The 16,357-nt window shown below is 47.3% G+C and overlaps 1 protein-coding gene across 1 annotated transcript in view; it reads left to right on the top strand.

The window, feature by feature from the left end:
* NFATC2IP (nuclear factor of activated T cells 2 interacting protein) overlaps positions 1-16,357 on the top strand; it is a 635,351-nt gene that overhangs the window by 473,942 nt on the left and 145,052 nt on the right. Inside the window, exon 4 of the mRNA XM_069243947.1 lies at positions 1,480-1,552. Coding sequence (XP_069100048.1) covers positions 1,480-1,552 — 73 coding nt within the window. The remainder of the gene's footprint in view (positions 1-1,479; positions 1,553-16,357) is intronic.

Raw genomic sequence — 16,357 nt, 5'->3', positions numbered from 1 at the left:
TCCTGGCAAGCCATTAACTCTGCTAGAGTCTCCTATTGACTAGCAATAAATTGCACAAAATCCATCTGGGATACCAAATCTTGGAGTAATGTCCTGACTGATGTATGGACAGGGAACCACGCAACGTTTTGGCATGTGATCTCTCATGGTGTCAAATCTTCCAGGATGAAACACGAAACCTTTTACACCTCAAGATTGGGTCAGCCACTTTGAGTCATTGTACTGTAATTCCCCATGTCCGCTCTGGGAGTACAGGTTTGGCATGGTTTGCCAGTTTGAGACTGATGCCTCCAATCGTACTGGGCATTTTACAGTGGCAGAAACTGAACTAGCCTTTACGTCCAGAATCCTGGAAAGGCTCTGCGACTAGACCGCATACCACCAGCCCTTTTCATTTCTGAGCTGGGCATCCGGACCCCATATCTTACTCGTGAGGCTAATGCAATATTCAAGAAAGCAGAAATATCCAGGTCTTGGAAAGAGACTGAAGTGATTCCAATTCATAAAAAAGACTCCAAATTGGAACCAGCAAACTATAGGCCTTTTAGTCTGCTAGATTTTACCCAAATAGATGATCACCTGCTGTGTGTGTTTTTTATTTTTTATTTTTTGTCCTGCATACTACAGGCAGCGGAAACTCTGGGTTGTCCCTTTATCGCTACCTTAGCGTTAGTCAGTACAGAGTTGCTATAAGGATTTGCAGGGCAGATATGTCTCCTGTGCTTTTGCCAAGTATCTTTGGGAGTATCTGGCCCATCCAGCGCAAAATTGTCTACTTTAAACATAAACTCCTACCATCAGTATGGACTAGGGTGCTTTTTGTACGTTTTTGTGCTTAGTATTCACGACGTTTACATGTTACTGTTCTGTGATATCCATCCTTTAATTATTAACTTGATCCTTTTAATGATGTAACTGTTTACATCAATCACATGATATACAAAAATGTGTAAACTTTTATGGTAATTGACCAAAATAGTGTGATTGACTTTATTAGTGTTACTGGGCCCACCGTCAACACTTTTGAGTCAAGTACAGACCGACAATTGTCTAGCTTTAAAAAAAAAACGTTTATCCACACAATTTTATTCAAGTTCATTTTGCTGTACCATGCTCAATATCTTTGAAGGAAAAAAAAAATCCAAGTAGTTCTAAATGATTGCTTCAGTGGTACATATTTCTGGTCCTTCCCCTCTGCGTATGAGGCCCTTTGTCAGTGGGCAGTTGAATTCTTTATTGCTTACAATTCTCTAACCTGAGTGTTGGCTGTGGTGATGTGCACCTATTGTTCCAGCAATGTTCTTATCAACTCCTTTTGGTTACAGCTTGATTACACCTGCATATTCTGGATCTGCTGCCTGCACCCTTCTAGTGATTTAAAGAAAAAAATAGATGTTTTTGAATAAACACGTTTCTGCCTAATTCCAGTATAATAATGTACCCTACGCACTGGGATGGTGTTCCTTTTTCTTTTTTCAGGTCAATAGCAGTTTGAAACTCAACCCTGGTGACTTGACAGCGCTGGCAAAAAAACTGAAGGAACCGTCAGAAGGTATGTGTAAAGCTTGTGTGTCCTGCCGTTTGGGGGAGCAGCAGTCAACTGGCAATACACCATTGATCAGTTTATGTAATAAAATTGCATGCAGTAAGTATGGGGGGGGGAGACTGTATGTACAGGTAAGTGAACATGACTCACAGCTCAAAGTGCAAACAGTACAGGCAATAAATCAATATCCAGTCCAACACTTGCTTTTTTAGACCAGGAGTATTTTATTTCAGACTCTACACATGCAAAGGTATACAACGTTCAGAAGTAATAAAATAATCCCCATTGTGGTTCACTGATGGCCACATCCAAAGAATGTAAACTGGTAAGCCGTACTCCAGATTTCTCTCAGACTCTTCAGTAGCTAGTCAAAAGTATTTACTTTGTTGCATCACCGTTGGCAGCAAGTCCACAGTTCCAGCCTAAGCCACTCTGGCATTATGGCAGTGTTAGGTGGTGCTGCAAGTGTTCTGCCCTCAAGTGCTCACTACTCTGCTTGCAATGGGTATAGTGGGGTGGGTATGCCCAGACAGGTCCTAAGCACACTGTCACTGGGACCAGGCTGTAATCGTCTGAGCCCATAACTTGGGTGAAACTGGGTCTGGTTTGCTTGTTCCAGTTCATAGAGAACCTGGCTTGGCAGTTCAGGCTGTACTGTTCCGCCTGGAGCAGGGTCAAGACTGAGTTGCACATATCTGGGTCCAAATTGAGGTGACATGGCGTGAAAAGTAATGGATTGGGATGCGGCCTGAGTAATTGCTAGTGGCTGACATTAATTCAAACATTCCATCCATCACTTTTGTGATGGGTGCGTGTAGGAGGCTGGCCTGGCTTATAGTGGGTACCTACTGGTACTTACACCTTGTGCCAGGTCCAGTTATCCATTATTAGTAGAATAAAGGTGTTTCTAGCAGCTTAGGCTGATAGAGGTAGCTATAGCAGAGTAGCTTAGGCTGAACTAGGAGACTTGCAAAGCTCCTACTATACCACTTATATAATATAGCACTATATCTCAAGAATCACAATACTCCGTTACTAAAAATAAAGGTACTTTATTTTAGTGACAATATGCCAAAAGTATCTCAGAGGATATACTCCCTTAGGAGGTAAGAAATATACACACAAACCAAAATCTGGCAAGTAAACAGTTAGAAAAGTAGTGCAAATACTGTAGAACACAATAGAATGCAATAGGAGAAGATAGGCATAGGGGCAACACAAACCATATACTAAAAGTGGAATGCGAACCACGAATGGGCCCCAAGCCCAGTGTAGTGTGTAGAGGGTCGCTGGGAGTGTAAAAACACTAAGGGTGTCCAAGATACCCCACCCCAAAACCCTGAAAAGTGGGAGTAAAGTTACCCTACTACCCCTGAAAGACAGTAAAGTCGAGATAGGGGATTCTGCAAGGACAACAACTGACTGCAAAGCACTGAATACAGATTCCTGGACCTGAGGACCTGCAAAGGAAGGGGACCAAGTCCAAGAGTCACGCAAGTGTCCAGGGGGGGCAGGAGCCCACTAAACCCCAGATGAAGGTGCAAAAGGGCTGCCTCCGGGTGGAAGAAGCCAAAGATTCTGCAACAATGGAAGGTGCCAGGAACTTCTCCTTCGGTCAGAAGATGTCCCACGGCGTGCTGGAGGATGCAGAGTTGTTTCCATGCGGAAAGACCGCAAACAAGCCTTACTAGCTGCAAGAGTCGCGGTTGAAGGTTTTGGGTGCTGCCAGAGCCCAGGAAGGACCAGGAGGTCGCCCCTTGGAGGAGACCGAAGGGGCGCTCAGGAACAGAGCCCACGCAAAAGCAGGCAGCACCCGCAGAAGCACCTGAACAGGCGTTCAGAAGATCTGAGCACAGCGGTTGTCTCAGCACAACAAAAGAGGGTCCCACGAAGTCGGAGTCCAACTCAGCGAGTTGGGCAATGCAGGACAGAGTGCTGGGGACCTGGGCTATGCTGTGGACGAAGGAAGTCTTGCAAATGTGCACAGAAGCCCTAGCAGCTGCAGTTCACGCAGTACACAGGATTACTGTCTGGAGTGGAGAGGCAAGGACTTACCTCCACCAAATTTGGACAGAAGGGCTACTGGACTGTCTGGGACACTTGGACCTAGTGCCTGTGTACCAGGGACTAGGCTTGTCAAGATGAGGGGACCCAGAGGACCGGTGATGCAGAAGTTTGGTGCCTGCGTTGGCAGGGGGAAGATTCCGTCGACCCACAGGAGATTTCTTCTTGGCTTCCAGTGCAGGGTAAAGGCAGACAGCCCTCAGAGCATGCACCACCAGGAAACAGTCGAGAAATCTGGCAGGATGAGGCGCTACAATGTTGCTGGTAGTCTTCTTGCTACTTTGTTGCGGTTTTGCAGGCGTCCTGGAGCATTCAGCGGTCGATCCTTGGCAGAAGTCGAAGAGGGAAGTGCAGAGGAACTCTGGTGAGCTCTTGCATTTGTTATCTGAAGAGAAGCCCACAGGAGAGACCCTAACTAGCCCTCAGAGGAGGATTGACTACCTAACCAGGTAAGAGCCGATCAGGAAGGGTCTCTGACGTCACCTGCTGGCACTGGCCACTCGGAGGTCTCCATTGTGCCCTCATGCCTCTGCATTCAAGATGGTAGAGTTCTGGGACACACTGGAGGAGCTCTGGGCACCTCCTTTGGGGAGCTGCTGGTCAGGGGAGTGGTCAGTCCCCTTTCCTTTGTCCAGTTACGTGCCAGAGCAGGGCTTGGGGGGGGGGGGGGGGGGAAATCCCTAAACCGTTGTAGACTGGCTTATGCAAGGAGGGCACATCTGTGCCCTTCAAAGCATTTCCAGAGGCCAGGAGAGGCTACTCCTCTCAGGCCCCTCACACCTGTTTCCAAAGGGAGAGGGTGTAACACCCTCTCTCAGAGGAAATCTTTTGTTCTGCCTTCCTGGGACTGAGCTGCCCAGGCCCCAGGGGGGCAAAAACCTGTCTGAGGGTTGGCAGCAGCGGTAGCTGCAAAGAGAACCCCAGAGAGCTAGTTTGGTATTACCTGGGCTCTATGCTCAAGCCCCGGGGATGCATGGAATTGTTCCCCCAATACCAGAATGGTATTGGGGTGACAATTCCATGATCCTAGGCATGTTACATGGCCATGTTTGGAGTTACCATTGTGAAGCTACACATAGGTATTGACCTATATGTAGTTCACGCGTGTTATGGTGTCCCCGCACTCACAGTCCGGGGAATTTACCAATTCACATTGGCATACTGGTACACCCATATAATTCCCTTGTATATGGTACTGAGGTACCCAGGGTATTGGGGTTCCAGGAGATCCCTATGGGCTGCAGCATTTCTTTTGCCACCCATAGGGAGCTCTGACAATTCTTACACAGGCCTGCCACTGCAGCCTGCGTGAAATAACGTCCACGTTATTTCACAGCCATTTACCACTGCACATAAGTAACTTATAAGTCACCTATATGTCTAACCTACACCTGGTGAAGGTTGGGTGCGAAGTTACTTAGTGTGTGGGCACCCTGGCACTAGCCAAGATGCCCCCACATTCTTCAGGGCAAATTCCCCGGACTTTGTGAGTGCGGGGACACCATTACATGCGTGCACTATACATAGGTGTAAGGAAGTGCCTCCTTGGCATGGTTACCCCCTGACTTTTTGCCTTTGCTGATGCTAAGTTTTGATTTGAAAGTGTGCTGAGGCCTGCTAACCAGGCCCCAGCACCAGTGTTCTTTCCCTAACCTGTACTTTTGTTTCCACAATTGGCACACCCTGGCATCCAGGTAAGTCCCTTGTAACTGGTACCTCTGGTACCAAGGGCCCTGATGCCAGGGAAGGTCTCTAAGGGATGCAGCATGTCTTATGCCATCCTGGGGACCCCTCACTCAGCACAGACACACTGCTTGCCAGCTTGTGTGTGCTGGTGAGGACAAAACCAGTAAGTCGACATGGCACTTCCCTCAGGGTGCCATGCCAACCTCACACTGCCTATGCAGTATAGATAAGTCACCGCTCTAGCAGGCCCTACAGCCCTAAGGCAGGGTGCACTATACCATAGGTGAGGGCACCAGTGCATGAGCACTGTGCCCCTACAGTGTCTAAGCAAAACCTTAGACATTGTAAGTACAGGGTAGCCATAAGAGTATATGGTCTGGGAGTCTGTCATGCACGAACTCCACAGTACCATAATGGCTACACTGAAAACTGGGAAGTTTGGTATCAAACTTCTCAGCACAATAAATGCACACTGATGCCAGTGTACATTTTATTGTAACATACACCCCAGAGGGCACCTTAGAGGTGCCCCCTGAAACCTTGACCGACTACCTGTGTAGGCTGACTGGTTTTAGCAGCCTGCCACACACCAGACATGTTGCTGGCCACATGGGGAGAGTGCCTTTGTCACTCTGTGGCTAGTAACAAAGCCTGTACTGGGTGGAGATGCTTATCACCTCCCCCTGCAGGAACTGTAACACCTGGCGGTGGGCCTCAAAGGCTCACCCCCTTTGTTACAGCACCCCAGGGCATTCCAGCTAGTGGAGTTGCCCGCTTCCTCCGGCCACGGCCTCATATGCAGATTACACCCAACTCATCCTCTCCCTCACCCGCAACCCCACCACCGCCAAAACCAACCTTCACACCGCTCTCCTAGACACCGCCAACTGGATGACCGCTAACCACCTCCAGCTCAACTCAAACAAAACAGTCATCATCTTCGGCCCCAAATAAACCACATGGGATGACTCCTGGTGGCCCCCCGCCCTAGGCCCCGCACCCACCCACGCACGCAACCTCGGCATCATCCTTGACCCCTCCCTCTCCATTACACAGCAAATCCATGCTCTAACCTCCTCCTGCTTCCACACACTCCACACCCTAAAAAAATCCTTCAACTGGATCCCCCCAGAAACCAGAAAGACAGTCACCCACGCACTCATCAGCAGCAGACTGGACTACGGCAATACCCTCTATGCCGGCACCACACTCAAACTCCAAAGGTCACAGCCGCGCGCCTCGTCCTCGGCCTCCCCCGCCACGAACAAATCTCACCACACCTCAAATCCCTACACTGGCTCCCCATAGACAAGAGAATCACATTCAAGATCCTCATCCACGCACACAAATCCCTCCACAACACCGGCCCAACCTACCTCAGTGAAAGAGTAAACTTCCACACGCAACCTCTGATCAGCCGACCTCGCCCTAGCCACAGTCCCCCCCGCATCCAGCACACCACCACAGGAGGCAGGTCCTTCTCCTACCTCGCCCCCAAAACCTGAAACTCACTCCCCACTGACCTTCGCAAAACCAAAGACCTACTGGTCTTCAGAAAGAACCTCAAGACTTGGCTGTTCGACCAGTGACCCTCACGGTTGAGTAGTGCGCTCTACAAATTTCTTTGATTGATTGAGTGGTATAGTAGGAGCTTTACATGTCACCTAGTTCAGCCTAAGCTGTTTTGCCATAGCTACCTTCTCTCAGCCTAAGCTGCTAGAAACACCTCTTCTACACTAATAAGGGATAACTGGACCTGGCACATGGTGTAAGTACCTCTGGCACCCACTACAAGCCAGGCCAGCCTCCTATAACGCAGCACTGTGTGTGTGTGTGTGTGTCTCTGTGACGAGATGAATGTCCGGACTCGCTCCAGGAGAGGAGGCCACCAGCATGGTTGTCCTGTTCCAGTTGCACTGGGCCACTCCAGGAAAAATACCTGTTGCAGTTTGTCTGTAGCCACAAAGGAGGTCCACCAACTGACCTTAGAGTCTATATTTGTTTGTCCTGTGTGCAAGTGGGAGTATGTCTAGCCCTTCAGGTCTCCTCAAAAGTCTGACAGTGGGACTAGGCCTCCACCTGTTGTTCCACGCATCCAGAAAGTGTTCTTAGAGGCTAGTAGTGATGCCCATCTTTGTACAGTTCAGCAGGAAGTTTTTTTTTTTTTTGGGGGGGGGCAGGGCTGACTCCTGGGCATTCTTTTATAGAGAAGTTCCTAGGGGCAACTACACTTTTTTACAGCACATCACATGTTGTACTGCAAACTGGCCCAAAATGTACTATTCTAGGGTGAATCAAAGATGGCAGTGTCCTTCTGCTTTTAGAGGCAGCTTGTGTGCCCGTCAAGTTTTTCTAGAGAAATAAGCAGTCCTCTCCTAAGCTGCACAGTTCTGATACAAGCTTCTGCTTTCTTCCCCTAATGCCCCACCCTTCACTGGTCAGGTGCCCAACTGAATACCTTGCACCTACAAGATTAAGGCTTCCCCCCTCCAGTTTCAAAAAAACTATGAATTGACAAGATTCACCTCCTGTCCCTTAATGAAGTTCCTAGAACCTCCCCAGCCACCACCTTTGATAAGGGCCACATGACTAGAAACTGTTCCTCCTGTCACTAGGCCCAAGCCTTTCTCTGTTCTGGGAGCAGTTTTCAGACCTCCTGAATTTCAAGCCATTAGCAGGCAACTGCTATCAGGCTAATGCAGCTTAACGTCCAGGAGCTCCAGTTTCGGTAAAGGTAACTTTTAAAAAGTTACTTTGCCTAAATCATGAAAAATCTAACCACCATTAACTGGATTTCAATAACATTTAGAAATAGTTTGAACTGGTTCTATAGGTTGTCCCTAACTGTAAATAGCATAATTAATAATTAGTGTGTTTTAGTTTTCCTGCTAGGACAGCCAGAGCCTTCCAGGTGAAAATAAAGTTTGGAGGACTCTGTGCAGAAGCATGGTAATAAATTTCTGCATGTCGCCTTTAAATAGTGTGGACCCTACCTTGTGGGCTACAAGGCTTACATAGGGTGACATGATGCTTGAAGGGAAGCTTTTTCACCTCCTAAAAGGGTTATTTTGACTGGTTGGACCACTTGCTTAAATTGCAACATTTGGGCTACATTGATAGGCCTGAAGCTCTGTTATGTTTGTCATAATAGTTTATAGACCACATACTACAACCTTGTAGGAAAGTTAGTTCTACAACGTGAATCATTTTCTGGATTCATGCGCTGTGCATTATTCAGCTATCTAGTGGGTTGGATCTGGAATCTTGTTAGTCTTCCTCCCTTTATCTTATTTTTTTTTCCTCCTGAGCTCTGGCCAATTAGTGCTATGCTTGTTGTCCTCAGACATTAGCCCTTGTGCTTGGTCAACTTCTTCAGAATCTTTTTTTCCTACGGTTTGGGCCTGGATGATGCTTCTTTGTTTTGGAATTCTGGGACAGGGTGATGCCCACTCCCCACAGGAAGTGGTCACCTAGGGGGTGTTCTTAACCCCCAAGAGTAAGTGGTCCATTGGCTTTGCAGACACAGAAAACTGAAGTTCAATGACTCATCAGAGGGATAATATACACCACAAAGAACGTCTGACCAAAAAAATACAGAAAGCACCAAAGATCACCAAAACGTAAGTGCACCACATGGGGGTTCTGCTTTTCTGACATTGCCACAGCAAGGTTTAACTGAACTCTAAATCTTTGGGTACACAAACTATCACCTGATCACCTGATCACATGATTTTTGCAACACGGGTCATGTGATACTTGCAGATGAAAACTTTTAAGACTTCATTAAGCACAAGGCAGTTATGAGGTGCAGGGGTAGATGTAGGTCACACCGCAGAAGCGGTTCCTTGATTAAGTGCCTAGATGCTTTTAAATTTGTGCACTGAGCAGGAATGTTTCATAGACCAATACTGCTAAACAAACCATTTGCTTAGTCTTTCTAGTGTGTGACTACAGGGACCTGCCCCCTTGTATAACCCTATAATGGCTTACTAATACATAGACAATGTAGGTAGAGTGACACTACTGTCACTGTGTGCATTTTGTACACAATTTTTTTAAGTTTTACCTGATTTCTTGTCTATTGTGCTGTTTTAAAATGTTTATATTTGTTACTTTCAGAAAGCCTTTTTGATGCTTGGGGGGGGGGGGGGGGGTTGCATGTCTTTACTGCACTCTAATAGGGTTAGTGTGCCTTAAAGATGTGACATCCAAGATGGAATGTCACATGATGTAATGTTCATGATACCTTCTTTTTTTTTAGTCATCGTCATGGCCATATCAAGGAGAGTGTCCTGCATTTGGTCTGTATAATTTGTGTGCATGCTTCCTTAAAATTATTTTGAGCATTACAGTAGGTTGGAAAGCTCAACCACATCCCGCAGGGTTTTAGAACATAATTTGGTCCTGAAAAAAGCCAATTTACCTCTTGGGGCAGCTACACAGCTGAAACATGTCGGTCTTTTGATGTAAAGGACCATTTTCCTTTTGACATCTCAATCTTGCCCAAGACCTTGCTCATTAAAGTTACTGTAGGTTCTATGAGGAGGTTTTAATTCATCATCCCTTGCTTTCACTCTTCAAGTGCTCTGCTTAAAGATGTGTAGAGCCCACCCTCTCACATTAGGTGATGTGGGTCCAATGATGAAGCAGGCCAGTGAGGCCCCTGCAAATATATCCAAGCAGTGTGACGAGCACTAATTTACCTCAGTGCTGCTCGCACACTCACTTTTGATGTTTGGAAGGTCACTCAATCAGTTGAGAAACTGGATTTAACAGTTGGGTCCACCCTATCCTAATTTGTGTATTTTAGTTCAATTCCTAGACTGTGCAGGTGACTGGACTGCCATCTTAAAGCATGAACCGGACTCTGGTCAGCACGAGTGACGGAGCTTCATGATGGCTGCATGGAAGGTCGTCTTTATAAATCCATACTGATGGCAGTAGTGGATTTGTTATGACATACACCCACAGGGCATCTTAGAGGTGCCCTCTGAAACCTACTAGTCCTCTAGTGTGCTGGCTGATTGCCACCATCCTGTCACCACAGGCTAGTTTCTGACCCTTTGGAGGTGCTCTCCAAGGTCCGTAACCATGCCTGCTATGGCAGGATGTGTTATCACCTACACCAGCAGGATGGCTAGTAAATTTGCTTACTGAGGCCAGGGACTTTAAAGACCCTGTGGCACAGGGGCCCCCTTGCTCCCCCCCCCCCACCCACCCCCCCCCCCCCCCCACAGCACCCTTCTCACAGCCCCATGGCCTGTCTGGCACCAGGACAGGCGGGAAGATAGCTATGACGGAAATGTGTTGCACTACCAGGCTGGACACACAGCTAGGGTGACCAGCTCAAAGTGAAAACAAAGTTAGGAACTCCACCATCTTTGTTTTGGAATTCTGGGACAGGGTGGTGCCCACTCCCCACAGGAAGTGGTCATCTAGGGGGTGTTCTTACCCCCCCAAGAGTAAGTGGCCCATTGGCTGCTACCCTTCATTCCCCTTAGCACTCCTAAATTTGGTATTTGTGGGTTCCCCGGACACCAGGACAGCAGATCAAGTCAAAACTTGACTACTGGGACCTGAGAAAGAAAGAATGATCGAGAAAAGACGACCAAAGATTGGCACAGAACCCTGCCAGGCAGCTTTGTGCTTTGACAACCACAGGGCCAAGTTCACCAACAGTTTGACACCCTCCCCGAAACCCTTGGAGGACTGCCCAGCACCTCAACAACCATGAAGATCTCCCTTGGAGCAGAGGAGCTGCTTCCATGCATCTGCAAGCACTGTTTGCAAAATCTGGTACCCTGTCCATTGGCCATGGGCCCTCTGAGGGAACAATGAGCCAGGAGAAGATTGTTTAAAGCTCAGGAGTTCAGTCCCGCCACTTCACTTATGTCCTGAGACACCGACCACCTGGAGGCTTTCTGCACCCATACTTCTGGTACTTGACCCCTTGCAGCAACCGAGGCTTGTTGTGTGGTCCAATCAAGATTACAACCGTAACAAAGCAGGGATGTCTGGCTCCACAAGGCCATTCAGGAGCGGGCCTCACTGCCCTGTTTCTTTCTTCACCAGGTCACCAAGACCCAGCACAGGTGTCTGACCACTATGACATGACACCTCAAAGCAGCTCTGCACCTGAGCCCCACAGCCGAGTCTGAGGGAGTTGACGGTGCCCACAAAGTTCTGAGACCCTCTGGAGCTGAGCCCACATTTGGGTTTGGCCAGACTCTTCCCCCAGTCGCTGCCTGCAGCCTCATTCTGCAGGCCCCCTCTAACAGAGTGTCTCCGACACCAGAGCCCAAAACCAAAGGACACTGCTCCACAGCCCGAGGAGAAGTGGACAGACGGTGTCCCTACATTTCCGAACATCTCAAGGGTTAAGTGCCCCTGTGTTTCCCCAGACTGACCACCAGTCCCTGCTTGCAGCCACTTTCTAACAGGACTGATCTTCATTGGAGTGAATGGGACACCCAATGCCACACACCTGCATCCAGATGCCCCAAAGCCCACCAAGGCGATCTGTTGGTATGGCTTTGAACATTGCCCCATACTCATCACGGATAAGAACAGTTCTGTTATTTATTGCCAAGTACCTGTATATGCAATGTCTTTCTTTCCCACTGGATAACATTAGGGCACCCAAGGCTAAAAAGCACCTCTGCACCCGATGCCTCAGTGCCTCCTGAAGTTACCTGTTGGTGCTGGTTTGGACCTCGCCCCATACGTACCTTAACTCCAGAAGAACAGTTCTGTAAGTCATTAAGTGCCTGAATGTAGTATATATTTTTTCCATAGGGTAACATCAACACTCCAGAAATTGCACTGCAAAAGTTTGAACTGAAACCAATAAAAATTTGTATCTCAAAGTACTTTCCTGATGAGTGGTCTTGCTTACTGGCTCTGTACAATACATGCTTAATGCCCTCTAACAAGCCTAACTGCTCACCCACACTATAACAAGAGGTTTTGTGACACCCTGCACTGCCCATGCCATGGGCAATGCAGGGGCCTCCCTGTAGCCCCCGGCACTGGCTTTCCGCCAGCTTTCTTATGACTGGAACCCCACCATGAGAAGGCTGGTGAAAGCTGAGTTGTAATCAGCCTGGCCATTCTGAACTCTGTGCTGCCCTAGCTGAGTACACTTTAGGCCACAGTCACCTCGTCGGGCACCATGTTCCTGGCAGAGGCGGTGGTCCCCTGGTGGGTCTGCCCTTAGGGTTGTAATGTGTTGGTCGGACTGCCCCAGTTGCGGTGGTCTGACCATCACTGTGATCACCAACCTGGTAATGAGGACCTAATTTTGGACCTCCACTTACTAAACAAGTTCATAAAAGCGCAAAAACTCAAAACCATTACAGGAGGTCATCCATTGGCTGCGGGAAAGACTCCAATGTTAACCTTGGGCCCAAAGGATGCCTATTTACACATCACCATGAACTACAAGCACAGAAGGTACCTACTGATCATCTTCAACCAAAACCACTACCAGTTCAGAGTGCTTCTCCTTTGGAAGTTGACACCCAGGGTTTTAATAAAGTACCTAGTTAAGAAGGAAGGTTTATACACGTATATCTCTATCTAGAATAGAGAGTCTGAGCAAGGTCTTTCTCACAATGTCTGGGGCACATCGACACATACATGGACACTTCACAGATTTGAATCCACAAGTAACCTAGAAAAGTCTTCTACAAAGCCAGAAAGAGAGATGATTCTGGGAGGAAAAATAAAGACCAGGGAGGAGAGCCTTCTCTAGCCTCAAGGATTCAGGCAGTCACACAACAGGCTTGTCACTACTGCATGGGTCAGTCTGATGGGAAGGGCTGTGGTATAAATGACGGGCATGAATGCCTCGTCCATCTCCTTGGTATGACACCTGAGAGCACTCCAAGAGTGGATCCAAAACAAATGGTCACAGGCATCTGGGAGTTGGGAGAAAAGAAACTGCAGGGTTCTCCAACCTTTTTTTAAGTAAAAACTAATCATGTTGAGGAAAATCATCCAGAGCTGCCAATATTATTAGAATTTTAATACAGACCACATCAGACAAGTTTACATGTTTGTAAATGTAAACTTTTCAGTTCTGTAGGCTGGCATACACACAGGAGAGCTATTTATGGGTAGCTTGATAGCTACTAGTAGCTCGCGACCTAGTCATTGGAGACCCCAGGGGAAATGAAGTAGAGTATAGTAAGATGACATGGTTGAACGTGTTCAACCTAAAAGTGGGCAGACCTTTCACACTACCAACTCCAAATGTGACAGTCACCAAGGATGTGTCCCATTCAGGCATATGGGGTAACTAAATGTCAGAGAGCTATGGAAAGCAGAAGAAGCGATCCAACACAAGTCCTGGAAACTAAACTGTCTTCTTGGCCCTGAAAGCCTTTCAGACATAGGTGAGAGCAAAGACTGTCCTTCAGATCCAGACAGATAACACAGTCAGTGTTCTACCTGAACAAGCAAAGAGGGACACGGATGCATGTGCTGTCACTACTAGCCCAGGAAATATGGATATGGGCCATCTGGCAAGGAATCACCTTAACAGTATAACTGCCAGGAATAGAAAATGAAGAAGCAGACAGGCTAAGCAAGTAGACATCCATATCACATGAATAAGGAACTAAACTGGTGCACCTGGAGAGCCGCACACTGTGGGGCACCCCAGAAACCCACCTGTTTGCAACATCAGAAAACTGAACTTGTAGTGTTCGGGTCCAGGCCCCTCCTAGGGGAATGCCCTGTCATTAGATTGGTCAGGGATATTTGTGTGTGCTTTTAACTGTTTCCTCTCATTACTCTAGTGATAAGTTGAGAGTAGGACACTGATCACGATTGCCAAACAGTGGGCAAGACAAACCTGGTAGAGATGGCAAAAGGTATTAAGACTGCCAGCAAAACGCTACCTTTTCTATGCGATCCACTACTAAGAGGCAAGCATCCTTAGGGCAGAGAACTTGGACACTTGAACCTGCCAAAGAGATCCATGGATATCTCAAGCTGTTAGAAAGCAAAGTACAATAAAGCAGTACCCAGTAAAATGGCAGAGGTTTGGGGGGTGGGGGTGATTCTCTCAAATTCCACTAAATGCTGTGATCTCTTGATGTGGCAGCAGTTCGTGTACACCTGTAACCACCCTGCCTCCAATCCCGCCCACCCCCGGCAGCCCTGCTCATAGAGCTCAGCACCAGAGTCCCATCCACACTGACTACCTCTGCATTTTTCACGGAGGAGTGCAGGAGGCTGATGTCTTAGCTTGAGAGGTGAGAAGTGGAGGGACTGATAAAAAGACAAGTTTCTCAAGGCCTAATGAAAGTGATCCCCACCCCCAATCATCTGCCTCGCTCAGATGCCACATATATAATTCTGACTGCAGTTTGGCGGTGTCCTCTAAGAGCCACTGCCGGACTGCAGATTGTGCCCCAGGTATTATAAGATGACTAGTGATGGAGTGCTATACCCAATCAAGAGCTGTAGTTGTCTGCAATAAACATAAAGGAATCCTGCCCTCTGGAGGATACATTTAACCTGACACCCAGTGCTGCTGCAGGATCATGATCCATTCAAACACAAAGGAGGATCTCAGCCTGATGGAGCATTTTTTTTTTTTTTTTTTTTGTATTAACATGTTTGATGCTACAACCACTACATTCCTTTGCTGCTGTTGTGAACATAAAATTTTGTTGTCCGTGACTGTCCTTGCCCCTGTTGTCTGTACTTCTGCATTCAGATGCCATAGGCAAGAAGACGTGTAAAAGATTGTAGTGCTATACCTGTACATCAGTTCTTTGGGACACTTGTGGCAGAAATTGGTGCCATAGCACTTCACAAAGTCTTAACGAATGCTGGGCTTCATCATGAGGGAAATTTCTTGAATGGTCACCCCATTTTCTTTAATCTAAGAATGTGCGGAGTTACCTTGATACAAAATGTTAAGACATTGCAGTCTGGCAAGAGACTGATAGCAGGTGTGCTTACTTCTTCTGAGAGCTTCACAGCATTTATTTCTGCACAGTATGAGGCAGCTTCAACAATAAAGGCAATCAGTTGACTGCAGCAGAGAACATGAAAGGGCCATTCAGAAATTCCCAAACTTCAACACCAGCGAATAACTAGATCTCCTTCTTACTCTGCCTTCAGTTTCTCATGATTCCAGTTTTGATTGGATTCTAAGAGCCATGAATTCCATGCAAATCTCCAAATGTTGCTTTCTCTTTTCCAGAGACTCGCTGCTATAGTCTGGGGATATGTTGAATAGTCTTTGCAGTCTGAGGCTCTCTGCTGGACCACAATTGTATCTTGTAATGGGAGGCAGTTGAACCAGTTTATTGGAGTGAAGTCTGTATGGGGTGGGTGGTATGCGGAAACCTCTGGGAGAAGCAAGCACTCATCTAGATAAGCATGCGTCACCACAGCTATGGTCTCCATTTATAGGTTCCTGCTTAAAAGCTAAGAATCCTAATGTTTATGGACTGCTGAACATTTTCCTATATTTTAACTTAGGAGTAACATGGGACCAGAGGCTCATTGCTGAAAAAGAGACTGTTCGTGATTTATTTCCTTTTCCACCCTGCAGACAAGAGCAGTTACTGTTGCTGCTCTAAACTTGTCACCCTGCACCTTTTTGGCTTTTTTTTGTCCATATTGTCCTAGTTCCTGAATAAAATAACATGCAGACCTGCCACACCTGAAATTCATTGTGGCCCAGAAATAATTCTGTTATGTTCTTATCTCCCCTCCGTCACCGAGCTGCTGCATGTCGGACACCACTTTCCCACCAAATGCAGAGCTGGGATCAAATCAATTCAGGATCCAAGCCAAGAGCCACAGAGCACCTCCTCCTTTTCGGAAGATCGACAACCCTGCTGAAGCAGTAAAACTGCTGCGATTGAGTCTCCTTTACTACACTTCTATCTTTATTACTAAATGACAGCCACAGATGTTTGCGCAATGTATTGAACTAGAGATTTTTTCAGAGCTATCAGCCAACTTTAATACCATTGGCAGCACATCCCTTGCTCATTGTTAAGAGTTCCTTATCAGCCACTGCCTATTTAGGTGGGA

Source organism: Pleurodeles waltl, chromosome 7, assembly GCF_031143425.1.
Source record: "Pleurodeles waltl isolate 20211129_DDA chromosome 7, aPleWal1.hap1.20221129, whole genome shotgun sequence".
Classification (NCBI taxonomy): domain Eukaryota; kingdom Metazoa; phylum Chordata; class Amphibia; order Caudata; family Salamandridae; genus Pleurodeles; species Pleurodeles waltl.
Note: the sequence above shows the minus strand (reverse complement) of the source record. Positions and strands in the feature narration are given on the sequence as shown.